At 36.6% G+C, this 18351-nt stretch overlaps 2 protein-coding genes across 2 annotated transcripts in view; one reads left to right on the forward strand and one right to left on the reverse strand.

Moving 5' to 3' along the window:
• The window catches only part of LOC107724682 (phosphatidylinositol 3,4,5-trisphosphate 3-phosphatase and dual-specificity protein phosphatase PTEN-like), a 22328-nt gene extending 4849 nt beyond the window's left edge, over positions 1-17479 (reverse strand). Inside the window, exons 1-7 of the mRNA XM_016533694.1 lie at positions 17307-17479; positions 5368-5430; positions 5048-5091; positions 4715-4953; positions 3504-3645; positions 889-957; positions 361-527 (exon numbers count right to left, since the gene is read on the reverse strand). Coding sequence (XP_016389180.1) covers positions 361-527; positions 889-957; positions 3504-3645; positions 4715-4953; positions 5048-5091; positions 5368-5430; positions 17307-17479 — 897 coding nt within the window. The remainder of the gene's footprint in view (positions 1-360; positions 528-888; positions 958-3503; positions 3646-4714; positions 4954-5047; positions 5092-5367; positions 5431-17306) is intronic.
• Positions 17480-18166: 687 nt separating this feature from the next.
• Positions 18167-18351, forward strand: part of LOC107724683 (ATPase family AAA domain-containing protein 1-B-like) — a 6134-nt gene continuing 5949 nt past the window's right edge. Inside the window, exon 1 of the mRNA XM_016533695.1 lies at positions 18167-18340. Within this exon, the coding sequence (XP_016389181.1) occupies positions 18167-18340 (174 nt within the window). The remainder of the gene's footprint in view (positions 18341-18351) is intronic.

The raw sequence follows: 18351 nt of genomic DNA on the forward strand, positions 1-18351 counted from the left end.
GTATTGCGCAAGTGTAAAGCTCTGTTTTGGGGATTACATCTCTTTATATCAGGCAACCCAGTTGTGTTCCTCTGTCCAGATTAATCCTTGTAGCCTTTATATTATGCTCTATTCTTTATTTTTTAGAAACCTCACACTTTTCTACTCAATTTTAAACGGTGTTCTAGTATTCAAATTAAGCGCGGTCCACTGCTGCACACGTGCCACAATATCGATACAGGGCCAGCTGTATCGATACTCATATCGTCAAATCTCTGTGACGATACATCATCGTATCGATCACAGCACTAACATTTACTACTAGATGCAGCAATAATGATCTGTAAAAGCGCTATGGGCTGTTTGGAAACTGACACGTACCTTTTTCATCATCTTGTTCTGCTTGTGGAAGAACTCCACCTTGATGTCTCCACACACAGGCAGTGGCTGTGGAAAATCAAAGTACATGTACTTCTCCTCTCGCCTTGTGTGCGCTGGGTTAGACGTGTGGATTTTCACCTTCAGCTGGTACACCACAAACTGAGGATCTGCAAAATAAAACAATGTGTAATTGCTCTACCAGCTTTGTGCAACAGAAACAAAATGTGAGCTTATGCATATCTGTTAACATAAAACAGAAGAAAAGCAGAGGAAAACAACAGGCTAGAAACAGCAGAAATATTGATACAGAAAAGACAAAATAACAGTGGCACGCTAAGGGCCCTATTCTGAGAACAGCTGACCCTGGACCACACTTCCCATCTCCCTCAAATGAGGCTTTACAAACGACCACCCAAAAGTGGCGTTAGGGGCATTTATTTGTACATGGCAAACACATTTTACAGAGCAACACTGGCTAGGCTAACAGAACTGAAAATGAGAAACATTTTAGAAAAAAGCTGATGTTACCCCAATGCCAATTGGTTTTTCTGAACCCATGTGGAATCTGCTCACTCTTGCTTTTTACAGCAGAATCCCCTTGGAGAAAAAGAAGGAGATTAAAGACTGTCCAGTGGCCTGGCCAGAGCAAGAGCAAGAGAGGGCACTATGAGGGGAAGAAACGTTTAAACAGAGCTAACACAACACACACTCATGCAACACACAGCTTTTACAGAGCTGGACTGGGCTGGACTAAAATATTAATGGCCATTTAAGACTCTATGGAGGAAAGCATAAGTGCAACACCACCGGGAAGCCCTTTAGTTGTGAGGTACACTCTAAAAATCACACATAAAACATGTTACAGACATACAAGTACAAAAATAAAATATAATGGGGGATAAAGTTCAGATTTCACACAGCAGGTTGTCTAAAGCATTATGAACGATCCAGTCCAGGAGCCGTGTAGAGCAGGCTTGGTCAGTGTCACCAAGAATGTGTTCAGAATAGGGCCCGGAGGAGGTACAGTCAGAGACAGAGAGACATGGATGTTAGGGATGCACCGAAATGAAAATTCTTGGCCGGGAAAAAATGAAACACTGGGCCGAAAGCCGAAGACGGTTTGATTTTTTTTTCCCTGTGTATTTTGCCCATTTTTTTCACCACTGCATAAATTAAATAGCCAAAATGTGCTTTTTACTATTTTTGTTTATGAATGTTGATGGAGTTCTTGCTTTTTCGCAACTTTTATTTTGGCGGAAACGCGCAGGAAGACCTCAATGCTTCTTTTTGTGCACGAGTCTCATTGAGTCTCATTACGAATATATTGCACGTATTGCATTGTCACATGCCTTGTAAAAATTCATAAATGTGACTGAGCAACTGACGAGTCACACTGGTTCAGCGCAGATTTTCCTCGCGCTTTGGACTTTGAACCCTGGTTAACAAGCAGATCCGCCGCGAGTTCGTGCAGCGCTGTCAGAATACATGCAATTAGAGCGTGAAAGGTGAGAGACTTGATTTCCAGTTACAGAGACTCTGTGTACACCTGGTATTAATGTCTGATCTGACCTCAAGTGGATGGTACTGTAATAAACGTATACATGGAGGGCAAAATCTTTTGAAATGAAACCACAATGAATGGTAAGGCCATTTTACAAAGGATGTTAAATTAAAATAATTAAAGTTTTTTCTTTACATGTTACAAAATATGTTTCAAATATATGCTGGTCTTTTGAAGCAATTCCTATTCATTAAAGTATCCTGAAAAAAAAAAAAATTTATAATAATAATATAAATAAGCAGCACAACAGTCTTCAACATTGATAATGAGAAACGTTTCCTGAGCTCCAAAGAGTTCTTAGAATGTTTTCTGAAGGATCGTGTGACACTAAAGCACACTTCATAATGCAGTTTTAAAACAGCTACAGAAATTTATGATGTTAATGTTAGTAATACCTTAATGTAGTGCTGGGCGGTATACCGGTTCATACAGAATACCGGTGTTTATTTTTGTTATGATATGAATTTTTAAAATACCGCAATACGGTATGTCGCTTAAACGACATACCGTCGCTATAAACGACATATATGTCGCTTAAACAACGTTCGGAACACAACACTGTTTGAAAGGGATCCCTTTTCACTGTTGCACTGTGGTGAGGGAACAGCTCTCTCTCTCGCTCGCTCGCGCACACACGATCGCAAAACTCCACATTTGAACAGTCAATAGCAAATACTTAAACTGCTGTTATGTTAAATAAAGTTGACTAACTACAGTAAATCAAGTGCCCGTGAACGCCGTTGTTGTCGTCTTGTTTCCCCTCAGATGCGCTGCAATGGTGATCCTGCGCGCAATTCTCAAAACATCCACAAGATGGCGGCGTTTATCGGTGAATCCGATATTACAAAACCGATATCCGATTATTGTAAAATGCTTAGATATCGGTAAATATTTCGGTAAATCGATATATCGATCGATCTCTAATTCTAAGTCAATATACTGCAGTATTTCCTCTCTCAATCAGTAGAAAATATGGTTAACACCCGGTCATGCATGAAAAAAAAATACCGTCATGTACCGTGAAACCGGTATATTTTTGAAAAATACCGTGATATAAATTTTTGGTCAGACCGCCCAGCACTACCTTAATGCCTAATTGTCCACATTTAGCAGTTTAGAGCTGGGCAACAGAATAGAGATTGATTGAATTGGGTGTACGTGCACTGCTTGCGTGCCGCCAACAAACTGCCTGTGATTTACCATGTGCATCTCATTGAAACAGACCCAGTTCCTGCCAGCAGTTAGAAATGCATGTGCTCACGTCGCATTTGTATGGTAAACACTAATGCTTTCAAAGGCCTCCAACTCACCTATCCACCATGCACCAAGTTAAAATGAGAGTCTTAAACTTTGCCGGTTACATGTAATTTTAAAAGAAAATAATCACAAAAGTTTGAAAAGTCCATACTTGTCACAGAAGACACATGCGAGATGCAAGTAATACCAGGTGTAAACACCAATATGTCTCACCTGAGCACTTGAGATCAAATAGCCCGTAACGGATGACAAGACAAAGTATAAACAACACTGCTAGAAAGGGAAAAAAAAAGAAAAAAGAAAAGAAAGGAAAGAGCTCACTTACTGCAAGTCCCTCCACTGAACATAGGCACTGTCTCAAACACCATCTTGTGAAAGAGCAAGGCCACAGGTTTGTACTCCAGCTTATTCTTCAGAAGGTAGCTATAGTAGTACACGTATCGCCTCTGACTGGGAATAGTCACTCCCTATGAAACAGCAAACCTGTAGTGTTAATGCAAACATCTCCTCCGTGGCCTCAACACAACACAACACAACACGTTTGCATCATACTTCCGTAAAAGGGTGCAGCAGTTGGGTTCCAGAAGTAAAAATCCCACCCATTTTCTCCAAAGGGGAATTGATTTTTAACAATTATTTTAAAAAACCTTTAAAGACTTATAAACCTTTAAAAGTAATCTACAAGGTTGTAAATTTATGGTATATGCTTTTGTTGATGCCATTATTCCAAATTAATTTTTATGTAATAATTTAACAGAATACCTGGTTTAAAAAAAAAAAAAAAACTACATGACACTGCAAAGAAATCTCAACCAATCAGAGAATCGAAACAAGCAAACCATGCCCAAGGGCTACACAGCACCCACCCACACATAAACCACTACATAATAGAGTCAGTCTCCCTAAGCTCTCAAACTGATTCAATATTTTTTATATACAAATATTTTGCAATAAAAGTAAAATATTGTTTCTATAAATCAACATCTTCAAAAATCAATAATTTTATATTTCTCCATTGCTTTAGGTCATTTGCAATGCTTCATAGGATTGTAGATCTTTCCCTTAATAAAGTACACAGTCTTGTACCGTTGCCTTTTTGTTTGATATTCAAATACTTTTTTGCTTCAAATCTAAGTTTGTAAGGTTGTGATTCACCTCGTAGCTGGTTGGTTTAATTAATGGCATACAACTCTTTTTTTATGCCATTTTTTTTATTCTCTACAAGAAAAATACTTCCAGAACAAAGGCCACTAAAAAAAGTGGATGGGCACTGTTGCACTCCACAGAAGAATACTCGGGGGAAATGATGTAGGTCAGTAGATTTTTTTAGGTTCGAAACATTTCACTGTAACATTATTATTATGATAGTAATAGCACACATACCCACATACATAATTATACATCAGCATGGACATTGCTTTCATTGACATGAAAATTTATCAAAACTTTTATCCTTTAATTTACATTTCTATACAAAAACTTAAAATTCACAACTTGAGTTTTTTGGGAAACAAAGCAAAAAAATATATACGTCACCTTCTTGTCTCTGGTTCTAACTTCACCATAGAAGTCCAGAGCCTCTTGTGCTTTTTTGAATTTGCCTCGGTGTAACAAGTACGCACATATCATGACACCCGTACGTCCCTTTCCAGCTTTGCAGTGAATGGCAGCCACATGATTGTCATTTTCACTGAGCCACTTATCCAAATCTTCACAGAAAGGTTTAATAAGTTCTAACTGAGGAGGATTGTGATCCTCAAACGGATACTGTGCAACTGCAAGAGAAAAATAAAGAGTTCATTGAGACCTTCATTACCAAATTTCAAAACCATCTGTAAATGGCAGATTTATGCAATCCAAGTATCTTACCTCTGCAGTTAAATTTGGCAGTATCATAATGTCTTTCCGCACATCTAAACAATACAAAGAAACAGATAAGTACAGAAGTTCAACGTAACATTCCTGCTTAAGAACTTTGCATCAATGCCAAATCCAACAGAACATTCACAGCTAAATAACAGACCTATGTGCAATGACAATGCCTTCCATTCACAATGATCAAGCAGCTTGTTTTCTTTAATGTTCAATTGAACATGATTGCAGCTTTTCTGCTTTTAACAGCAAACTGGAGGAAATGTTCTAGTAGTAAAAGCATTTGACAGAACTGAAGTTATTTGAAACACACTTACAGATTATATATCTTGTAATGATTTTTATGCTTCAAATCCAAGAATCTGCAGAAAGAGCACAATAATTACTTGCCCAGACAATCACGGTTGATTTTGGTTAAAGGAAGAGTTCACACAAAAATGAAAATCCAAAGACTTTTGTTCATTTTCAAAACAAAGATATAAATCAAGAAACCACAGAGATTTCCGTCACTCCATTTAAAATCCATCCCACTAAATTTTTGATGCTTCAAGAGGTTCATAAAGACGTTTTAACGTTATGCACCAGAATCGATAAGTTCAATCCAAGTTTATATTCACATAGAAACATTGATCAACGCACATACATAAATCATATTGGTTACAGTAATCAACCGTACCTGCTTCACATGCGAGACCAACCTTTACTGTACTTGCAGAAAATGAAATGTGCTTGCCTGACACGTGAGAACAAACCTCATTGCTTCTTCCATTTACCATATTTGATGTGCTTTATCCATCTGCATTGATTAATGTTTATATATGAATAAAAATCTAAATTAAATATTTTATTGCAAAATTAAAACTGTCATATTATAAAGTGATCACGTCTAAATTTTTATTAAACCACTTGATTCATATAGATTTTTTATAATAACATTCTGAACTTTTTGACATGCCAAAGTTTTGTGGAATGGCAGGACAATACTCTCTCATCAGTCTCAAACTCCCACAGACCCAATAACAAGATCACAATCATGACAACACACCCCGTTAGCATCAAATAACGCCTAATTAAAAGCAAACTTATTAGAAAAACGAACACTTGAACATACATCAGCATGATAAGAACTAGGGGTGGGCGATCTTCCCAAAATATCATATCACAATCTTGTCACACAAAATCACGATCTGAATCGCAATCTTCCCTATTTTGAGATATTGACTATTGAGAATATCCAGAGTGGAACAAGCCTATGGCTTACCTATTTGAACAATTTAAAATACAGTATTGCATTAAACAACAAAAATGGACATTAAAGCCGGAGATAAACTTTAAAACACTGCATTACTGTATGAATCAAATATACATTGATTCTTAAAGTTATAACGTGATTAATTCAAGATAGTGAGTGATTGTCTCTGTATTTTGTTGTTTGATTAACATTAATGATACAGACAGCAGTAGGTTTATTAGGCTGCTGTCTCTTTAAGACCGAATGCACGTATCTAATATACTGACATGCATCCCATTTCTTTCCTAATCGTTTATGTTCACTTAAGACATAACTGACTGTCTTTATGTAAATACTCGCTAAGACAGACATTGACATATTATTGTGTATATTTGATCATTTATGCGAATGCTTGAAACTCCACATATACTTTGCTTGTTCGTGTTAGCGCCGCCTCTGAGCGCTTGCACAGAACAGACCTGGGGAACAGTCTCTTTCGCAGTTAATGCGCTTTTAATAACACTTTTTAAAATAAAGCATGTCCCACAGTAGACTGCATTTTACGACGGTCACATTGCATGATTGGACTGATTTGAACGTTAGGTTTAGGAGAGGCGAAAGCTTACCGCTTGAAATTATTGGAACAGCTTGCGGCACAAATCGAAACTGAAACTAAAATTTGATTCATCGCAGTACTACTGCTAGCTCACGTGGAGTTGTTTTTTTTTAAATACGTCACCACGCATGAAAGACACATGATAGAGATGCGGTATATAATTTGACCAGCCACAGTCATCTAATAGGCAGTCATTGCTGTAGTTTTAACATTATTATGAGGACATAAAAGATCACGGTCTCTATGGTTCACTTGAAAAGTAGATCGTAGACATCTTCGAGATCGATCACGATATAAAATCGACAGATCGCCCACCCCTAATAAAAACTACCTAAAATGATGGAAACCATCTTTGAAAAAAATGTATACGAAGTGTTTTTTAGTTTGTCTCGCATCCCATTGGATTACATGGAGAGGGTGGGGTTTATGACCTATACTGGGTCCAGCCACCTGGGGGCGATCTAAACATTTTGGCTTCACTTTTCAGCGACACACTTGTTTTGTAACGACAAGAGGGTGTCTATCTAGCATATGTTTGACAAGGGTGACTACAGGTTTTAAAAAATAAATAAAAGGTAGTGTGGAAAGCCCTTATATGGAGCCGTTCATTTATAACACATCAATTTCACTAATATTAGAACTAGGTTAATAAATTCATGTGCGTACTAGGGCTGCAATAAATGATTATTTTGATAATCAATTAAAACGATTCTTAGAATGATTAATTAACTAATTGTCGATTATTTCAATTAACATATTGAGTTATACATATTCTAAATAAAAAATAAAACAAGGTAATCACTTCAGCTTTTGAAAATGTCAAACAATTATATTACTATCATACAATTACAATTATTATACAATTATTTTTTTACAATACAAATAAATATATTTGGCACACAAAATGAGATGACAAAGACATTCTCATTTACCATTTAATTAATTCATCATTCTGACTTTTTTTTTTTAAGTCATATGGATATTGAACAAAGGTAAGAGACGTTTTATTTTTGGTAAACCATTTTATTCAGAACATAATCTCTCTTAAAACACTTTATAGTGTTACATTAATCAAAGCAGTCCATAGCTAGATTAAGCTTTGATTTAAAAGGTCATTTAAAGTAGTAATTCTAACTGGAACTGTGACACTGACAGTTTGATCATGTTTAATACTGCAAAGCTGCTTGGTTTAAAGCAATCTATTGCATAAAGTGCTATGTAAATTAATGTGACTTGACTGGACTTTACTGGAAAGAGGAACTGCAAAGCTGGTGCTAACCTCTACATTGCTATGATCAGATGCTTGTCGATAATGTCAACTAATCATTTCAGCCCTACTGTATAGGCATGTGTTGTGAATTAGGCGAAAAGTTTTTGAGAAGTTCAAATGTGCATGTAAATACAACTAGTCTACGCAATTATTAGGCAACATCACTAAGGAACTATGGATGACTAGAAAAAAAATATCTAATGCTCTGAATTGTGGTTGGAACATAAAACCATTATTTTAAACATTTTCTGCACAATCAAGGCTAATATTTACAGTCAAGCAATGAACATCACAAATGCATTTATTTGTATGACTGTGGAATGGCATACTGACTGACAGTCTAACATTAGTTACACACTTCATAAAATGCCACTGAAGGTGCACACTGCAAACTGATAAAGCAGTGCAACAGGTCATTTCAGAGGTTTTAGATACACTGTGTGAAAGGCCTATAGCAGTAACGATCAGCAGTTTTTGAATGCTCTAGACAAAAAAAAAAACATCTGGGCTAGATGACGGTAAGCAACATCGTCTTATGTTCTCGGATGGTGTAGCATGTGGTTCTCACTCCTGATCTGGCAAACTTTATGTTTTTTGACAGCGCCATGCATAAGTAAATAACCAGCTATAATTATGATGCACTGAATGAGGCATCCATGATACTCACTGGACATAAAAATAATCGAAGGTTTGACATAAAAATAAAAAAATAAAGTCCAGGGCCAGTGTTGGACAGTTTCGAGAAGAACTGTCACTTTGTCCAGTCAGGTGAGTGCTGCACTGACATTACATCGCACATTGGTGTGTTGTTGTTGTTTTTCCTCGCAGACTTAAAAATTAGCATCAAATGATGGCTTTATTTTTGAAGTCTATAGCAATTATGTCAAGTGAAAATCTAAAGAACTGTGTTATACATTTCAGGTAAATAAATAAGTAACTTTTAACTGCAAATGTGTTGGGAATAAATGGATAGAATAAAACCTAAATCCTAAAAAGTCTCATCTTGGCTAACTTCAAGAAAAAAAATAAAAATGTAAGCTTAAAACTAGTAAACATATTTCATGACCCACGATCACACAAGATGCATTTTATCAATCATTGCCGTAGACAGTGTTGCTTTATCAGTAACATGAAAAGGGGACTGAAAGAATGAAATCATTCTCCATATTTATCCTTTGAAACTTCTGTAAGAATAGAGTCCTACATTCCACTTCAACACAGTGTGCGTTTTACATGCAATGAGTGCATAGCATGATGCAATGCAATAGTGAACCCACACACCATCAAAGCCCCTGCAAATCAAAGTCCGTGCAATCAATTCATTCACAGTCTACTCATGTAATACACTAGATCTAAAGCAAAACTGCATCCTTGTTTAGTGCAAATACACTTAACATTTCAAAATTCTTGACAAAACATCCACCAAGGCCTACCAGATTCCTAAAGCCATTGTTATAGTGCTACACAGAGAAATAATTGCACCTCTTCAATTATTTGATCCTGCCCTCTAACTGTCCTTCCAGCCCTGCCTGTTTCTTAGTGTTTGGTACACCTGTCTTTTTGTATATTACAGGACAACGATCAGGACAGTGCAGTGAACTGCACTACAGCTAAACGTCAGGTTTGGTTTTAATATTTCATCTTCAATAACACCGAATCCTGCTGAAATAAAACAAGTAATCAAACCACTTTTCCACTACATCTGCAAGGATGTAATGCACCTGAACAAAGCCATCACAAAATCAGCTATGTACATGCATACAATGCCCGTGCTTGAAAAACACAAATGACATTGACATATGGTACATAACAGTGAGCAGGCATCAGTGACGTTTCTAAAATACAGCGCTACAGAGGGAGACCTCTTTAACAGGACTGCACGAATCCCTTCCTGCGATTACGAAAAAGACATACTTCACATACTAAAGCATTTCCTTTTGTACGCAAGCGTGTGAACTGACTCATTTATGCGCAAATCAAAACTACACCAAGTTGAGCGCGAGATCTATGTTATGCGAGCAGCTGATGCAATGGCTCTTTGTGTGACACTGCTTGTGCATTTCGTCTAATCCATCGCATTATGTAAGCCAGTGAGACCTCTACGCGACGCATCTTTTGTTTTAAACCCCCCAAACTGCAGTTTTCGTGCGAGAAGCCTTTAGTTGAAATGAACGCGTTTTGTGTGCTGGATTTCAGATTAGCAGCCAATCGATGGATCAGATTGCATAAGAATGAAAAATAATGACCTTTTACAACCTGACGTTGCTTACATTGTAGTTTGCACATGTAACTTGCCCAGAACAACTGTACAAATGAAATAAATGCGCGTGCAGTCTGTCGATTTCTCTGTCTGCTCGATGACTTGGTTAAATTGAGAACTGACATGAATCTAAACGGCGCTGGCTTCGAGTTGATCCAGCTACAAAACCTAATAGATCTAGATCATGTCAAGCTCCAGCCGCCGACTAGGTGCCAGTGCCAATAGTTTCAAAAAAAATTTTAAATAAATAAATAATAATAATAATAAAATTAACTTATTTAAAATAAACAGCCGCTCATTTCGTCTGTATCCTCTGATGAAACTTGAGATTTATCGATTTAGAACAAGATGCAAGCTATTACCTTCACTGCAGACACTGGTTTCTACACAATAGACAGAACAGGGACATTTGATTGATCAAAGAGGATACAGGTCAAGTCCAAGTCGAATCCATCTTCCTGGTATCTATTTTTGTTTCGACTGACAAATTCTTTTATGATCGCAGCCATGGCTGTGACAGAAGTCTTTATGGTTTTTAGTGTGTGAGAGAGTATTGTTGCTTTCGGACGATCAGTCGACTTAATGCTCTGCTCGTTTCGCAGTCCCCCTGCTAGCTAGAATGGAGTCTGCTGTGGCTCTCTCATCAAGGGCCTCGCTCCAAACCACCACAGGCCCGGCTTCCAAAATGCCCTCAGATGAGCCCTGGGTGAAAAGATAAGCAACGTCCCACGTCTCGAACTGCAGAATTTCTAGTGCACGACAAGTCTCTGGTCGCACCGTAGCCGCCGTGATTGAATGGAAAGGCGGAGAGAGGGTCCTCTCCGTGCGCTTCCACCTCAAGAACGGTTGTCAAAGCCCCGCTCGCACTCCACTCGCGTTCCGTCTAGCCGCTAGCTTCAACGGCTAGCGCGCTAGCTCGTCTACCCATCCTTAAAAAAATAAAAGCCATCGAACATTGCAACAATCCGCGATGCCCAAGTTCCAACACATGAAATGAAAGGTGACAGCCTCCACCAAGAAATTAAAAACTCGATATTTAAATGTCACGTAGGAGCGGTCTCCAAGCGGGTCCTTTTCCTTCGCTGCTCCTCTGTTAAACTCTCAAACTTCCATCATGGCTTCCCATTGAAAAAAGGTGACGTTCGGACAACATATTCATACGCTGTGTCAAGTAGTTCCACGAATGCAGTATTGTATGAATATACCAATACTTTTTCTGTATTTCAGTATATAGATACACACATTATTAGGTACAAATATTTAACTGTTATGACGTTAAATAAAAAAATACATTAACAATTTTTTTAGGTACAGCAAGCGGAAGAATACAGGCAGAGCACAAACGAACTACTTTTTGTTCCAGGGTCACGTGTGTACAGAAATGAGGAAAGTTTCCAATATTTTATATCAGATTTCAAGTCAGCATGTAGGTATTATAGACCAGCATTCTCGTTTCTTTTTTGAAAGAATTGTTTATTGGTCTGACCCATAGTGACTGAAAAGAACAACCTGGAAGGTATATATTTGAAATACTACTGTATACGGGGGAAAATATCAGAATGCGTAGTTAGCGTTACCCCCACCACCAATGCCTCTACTACCCTGCAATAAAAGGCAGGAAATTGCTGAAATGCTTACGCAAGCAGAAAAGTAAGTTACTTCATAAAGGCGCAAGCACATTATTTGGTAATTATAAAGTGATTATATAAATTAATTGCGCCAGCGATTACGCAAATGATTTTAACCATGTATTAATGCAATATGCGTGTTCTGTACCATTTGCTCAAATGCGCATTTAGCCCCCAAGGACGACACAGAGGTGGAAAGTTCTAGCTGAGTTTCAGATGGCAAATCTTTATTGTACAGCGCCATCTGTCAGATTAGAATGAAAGTTTGTAGATATTACAATGATACGTTCTCCTGTGCTTTTCCAGTACAACCCCTTTCTAAATGTTTTGACATTTTTTTTGAATTTTTTTAACTTTATTTGTAACATTATTTAGGAGATCTTGTTTGAAGGAAATGTTAAGTAGCAAAAGAAATAGTTTATAGATAAAAGCAAGCTTTTCCCATACTTTTTTCTATGACAGGATAAATTCCACACAGAATCGTATATAGAATAAATCGAATGAAATAAATAGATGCATTTTAAGAGTTTTATTATTTTGTAATTATTTTGTGTCCGTGAATAATAAATATCACAATATATGTAAAGATCAAACCAAATTTATGCTCAGATTTTAGTGTATTTTTTATGTTTGGTGCTTTGTGTATGACCTAATTTATAAGTTATTTATGATTTATTAGTATGTTGGATATGTTTGTTTTATCTGGAATTAATAAGTCAGTCCTTCTTCATGGTCTGCTGTATTTTTACGCGTATCCCATTTGCCGTTGAATAATAACTACCTGTATCCTTATTGTTATACAATGACAACTCATCTTTGCCAGGAGAGGGTGGTGTGCTGAGATCGAACTGTCGGGTGACGAAGGTTAGAGAGAAATATGATCCGATTCCCAATTCATCTAGACAGTATCAGATTGGAGTGTGTAGCCTATCAGAAAAGTATTATTGATAGCCTATACTACAAGTCATAAAATTGCATCTTGAAACCACTGAACTCGTTTTTTTTTAAATAGCATTTTATTGTATTTTATGTTTTATTTTATTTTATTTTATTTCATTTTATTTTATTTTATTATTTTATTTTATTTTCAGTATAGTTAGTTTAATTGTTAGGCTATGTTATGTTGTGTAGAATGCGTTGAATTGTATTCTCAGTCTACGTTTGAAAAAAAAAAAAAAAAGATTTTCTGTTGTAACAAACAAACAAATAAACAAACAAACCACTGAGCCCATTTTCACACAGTTTATATGTGCATCTTGACACTGAAAATCGACATTAGCCAGTCATCTTTATCATCACAGTTGATAAAGCAACGACAATTCTTCCTACAGAGAAAAGTAGCGCGGATCCACCAGTCGTGAGTCTCATGCACAAAATGTAATAATGCAAATAAGGCCAAATGGTTTGCCACTGTGCTATTCGTACTGTATCTTTATAAAAGTTCACAATGTTGATGCAGTTTAAATACAACATAACATGGACAGCATTAAATAAATATTTTAATTACGTAATTATCGGTGTCTTCGACTTTACAACAAGTAGGGGAGCGCGGGGCACAAAGTAACGCGGGGTTAGTTGTAACACACATGGTTTGAATATTTCCACACATGCTAGCATAACAAAATTGACAGTATTTATTAGTTACCATATCAGCATTATATAGAAAAAAAGTGTGCCAAAATTCAATGTACTAGACAAGTGTAAAATTACTGTCGATAAAAAAAAATTATATTCTGAACCCCATGTGGATTTACACAAACTGAGAAAGTCAAAAAGTGTTACAACGTGCCCCACTCTCCCCTAGGTTTTCTTATTTGCATCATTCAAACAGAAAGCGTATAGTATAGGCTATTCAATTTGACAGCGTATACGCGAATATCTATTTCCAAAGCGCCCATCATTGGGTGAAGAGGGTGTGACTGTGGGTCTCATCGCAACACAGTTGAAGGGAAGCATTGCCAAAACAAAACCACTACATTTCTGGTAAGTGACCTCTTTATTAAGAGTTTCAGTTTGTATTGGTGAACGAGGAAATATGAAAATATGATTTACTTTGCTTTCTTTGTTTACTTTAAGTAGGCTACAGTAGCCTATTTTGTTTGTAAGGTTGTGAATAAAAAAATATGAAAATAGCCTATGATTTCATAGCCGATGAGTTCAGTACACTCTAAAAAAAAAAATGGTGCTATATAGCACCTTAACCACTCCAAAGAACCGCTGAAGAACCTTTTTTTTTTTTTGTGTAGTTGTGGCATAAATGGGCACTAAATCACAATCTACACCTGTCTAAATATTTGACAGTTGCGCCGTTAAAAATTAGACTGAACCCAACTACTCAGTTATTATTGACGCTGCCATATAGTACCTTTTATGACATGATGACGCTTGTTGCGTCCGTATCCATTGCGTTGATCCCATTAAATGACTAACAAAATCTAAACCATGACAACCCTTACCAAAAAGAAGTATACTTCAAGTTTTCTCAGTTAGTCTAACACAGTACACGTAGCAAGTTTTTTTTATATAATTATAGAAAACAAATAGATAGAATAGAGAAAACTAGTTAGAGGCTTTTTTTGAAAGTATATAATTAGTAAACTATCAGTATACCTATAAGTTCACTTTTAGTTGCAGTACAAACTAAAAACATAGATGTAAACTAGTTGTGTACTCAAAGTTTACTACCGTTATACTTAAAGTATACTTAAAAGAATACTTTTATATACTAGAAAGTGGGCCAATTTAGTCCCAAGGAGTATTGAAATAGTACACTTACAAGTATACTACTAGTACACTGATATATACTTACTACATAAAGTATACTTAAAATATACCTGAACTTTACTTAAGTATACTAAATAAAATAAACTTGAAGTATACTTCTTTTTGGTAAGGGAACTGCGACATTAGTAGCCTATGTCGTGTAGCCTACATCTAATTGCTGGAACTAAATGAAGCAACTGATTAAATGGAAATCTAACGTTACATATGAAAAACAGTTAATCTAGCCCCCATGTTGTTTTGTGTTTTGCGCATATAATACTGTAGAGTGTGTGAGAACTGATTTAAAAATAAAAGCGTCCTTCGCTGAACGTGATTTCATATTAATTTATTCAGTCAGTCTGTCAATCAAAAAAATAAATAAATAAATAAAATAAAATTTCAGGGGTCTGAGCGCGGTTCGCGTGATTTTTGGCCCTCATGTGAACACTCCAGACCCCTCAGAAGCGAACCGAACCGAGACCATCACGGGAGGTGGTCTGAGTAGCTTCGCTTTAAAAACGTGCATTGAGATCACAAATCGGCCCGGGCTCACTTGATTTTTCCATTCACGAATTCCGATGTAGTTTGGTCATCAGATGTCTCTGTACAAATCAGCTGTACAAATCAAAGGTGTAACTACAAAATGTTTTTTGCAAAAGATAAACTTAATATAGGAATAGGAATATTCCATGTTCAAAGGAAAGCTCATTCAAATTAAACCAGTTCAAACCAGCAGCCATGCTTCAAGACATACCTAACCAGCATATGCTGTTTTTTTTTTCAACAGGGTGATGTAAAGTTCACTTATAGAAAACTTACGAGTATACTTGCAGCATAAAACTACTAAACTAGAAGTTTACTGAGACTATACTTCAAAGTGTACTAAAAATGCTTCAAGTATTACATTTACATTTAGTCATTTAGCAGACACTTTTATCGAAAGCGACTTACACATGAGGACAATGGAAGGAAGCAATCAAAACCAACAAAAGAGCAATGATACGCAAGTGCTATAACAATTCTCAGTTAGTCTAACACAGTACACGTAGCAAGTTTTTTTTATATAATTATAGAAAACAAATAGATAGAATAGAGAAAACTAGTTAGAGGCTTTTTTTGAAAGTATATAATTAGTAAACTATCAGTATACCTATAAGTTCACTTTTAGTTGCAGTACAAACTAAAAACATAGATGTAAACTAGTTGTGTACTCAAAGTTTACTACCGTTATACTTAAAGTATACTTAAAAGTATACTTTTATATACTAGAAAGTGGGCCAATTTAGTCCCAAGGAGTATTCCATGTTCAAAGGAAAGCTCATTCAAAAGTATTTGTAGCAATGTTGTTTTACAAAATAATAATACTAACAACAACAATAACAATAATCTTTACAAACGAACCTCTTGGTTTGTGAGGCATATATATTGTAAGTGAATGGGATCAAATTTTGGAGGCATAGGGTCAGCCACAGTATTTGTAGCAATGTTGTTTTACAAAATAATAATACTAACAACAACAACAATAATCTTTACAAACGAACCTCTTGGTTTGTGAGGCATATATATTGTAAGTGAATGGGATCAAATTTTGGAGGCATAGGGTCAGCCATCAAACACTGAATTGGACTAGATCCAAAAAGCAACAGTCTGAACATAAAGAGGTCCGAGACACCATTGCTGCTTAAGTGGATCAAAAAAGGATCTGAGTCCTCTTTCAGGAACAGGGACAGTTTAAAGGTAAAGAAAACTGGGTCCTTTTTCACTTGGTCCACATAAAGAGGTCTGGGTTCGGTTCTTTTAAAGAGGACTCAAGTGTGAAAACACCCTAAATAAATAAATAAATATTTTACAATACTAAAAAAACAAAGGCTGCAAACTTTATAACTTAATAAAGCATGTATTTCCTAATGCCCACTACTACTCAGTCAGCAAAATCATTGTAAACATGTTCAGCCTTTTAGCGTTATTTGAGAAAATTACTGTATTGACAGTTACAAAAGTGATAACATACTGTGTGCAGAGTCACAGAGTCTATATATTCATTAATGTCATTTCCTCCTGCATCATGGAACATTTCACAGTTTGTATATTCAAAGTAGAAGTCTGGAAATGTCATCCTTGCTCATTTTGTGGACTGGTTTGACAACCCGTTTTTCCTGTGTGTATGTGACGTGTTGTTGTTGTTGTTGTTTTTAATTAACATGCTTATATTATTTAGAAGCAACTTTATTCATGTTAAGTCATTAAAATACCCATGAAAAATAAACGCAGCCTCAAGGTGTGCTTAATCCATTGATAGCAAGGGTGTCTAATCCTGCTCCTGGAGAGCTGTTTTCCTGCAGAGTTTAGCCCAAAGTATACTTTAGTTTTGACACCAATGCTTAGCCAATGAGCACAGCCAAATGCACAGCCTTTCAAATATACTCCATTTCACAGTATGCATGTACACAAGCAAGGCCAGGAAGGCCATCCCAGAGTACACTTTCACAACACGGAGCCACCCAAGGTGGCCATCCCTGCCTGTTCTGTCATGGCCAGAGTGCCGTCTCTGAGTTTCAATGTCTCTTCTCGACCATGATTTCCATCTCTGCTGCTGTGGTTACCTGATCCCTCAGCTCTGTCTTGGTGCTCTCCAGCCACTGTGGTCTCCTGCTCTGCCATGGCTTTGTGATTCCCAGTGGTCTTCTGCTTCGCTGTGTTACCCTGATACTCCTGGGTCTCTTGCTACACCTTGGTCTCTTGTTCCATCAACATTCCCCATGGTCTCCTGTTGCACCTGTGCGAGAGCTATAAGCATTAAAGGGGTCATATGATGCAATTTCATTTTTTCCTTTCTCTTTGGAGTGTTACAAGCTCTTGGTGCATAAAGAAGATCTGTAAAGTTGCAAAGACTAAAGTCTCAAATCCAAAGAGATATTCTTCCTGATGCTCTGCTCACATATTTAAATAAGATATGCCTTCTTGCTTTTCATATTCTGTCATACTAATCACTGACTAAATTTGTTAATTTATCAATTATTTAATTAACTAGAGGCAATTTATTTATTGTCTGCTAATTTCACTTCAAATTGAATTCACAACTTTCAGGATTAACATCAATAAGCACATCTCAGTTCAGTTATATCAAACTCCAGTGAAAAATGAAAGCAAACTGTGCTGGTTAATTATTTAATTATTATGATAAGAAAGATTTCTGAGAGCTAACTGAAAATTAATAGCACCCTAACCCTAACCCTAACAAATAGGCTAAGCAACCAGCTAAGCAGTAAAGTTGGACTGGTGCAAGAAGTGTCTAATATGGGTCATTTATTTATTTTATTTATTTATTTTGCAGATGACTATGAGAAGATGGAGTTGAAAGAGATTCCTGTTGATGGTATTATCCGGCCGTTAAACCGCAATGAGGTTCTAGGTCTGATCTTCCGCCTTACAGCATTTGGTGCAGTCACCTATTTTACAATAGAGTGGATGGCTGATGCTATTGATCCAACAAGAAAACAGAAAGCTGAAGCACAAAAACAGGTATGCATTTT

Source organism: Sinocyclocheilus rhinocerous, unplaced genomic scaffold, assembly GCF_001515625.1.
Source record: "Sinocyclocheilus rhinocerous isolate Xijiao unplaced genomic scaffold, SAMN03320098_v1.1 scaffold1026, whole genome shotgun sequence".
NCBI lineage: Eukaryota > Metazoa > Chordata > Actinopteri > Cypriniformes > Cyprinidae > Sinocyclocheilus > Sinocyclocheilus rhinocerous.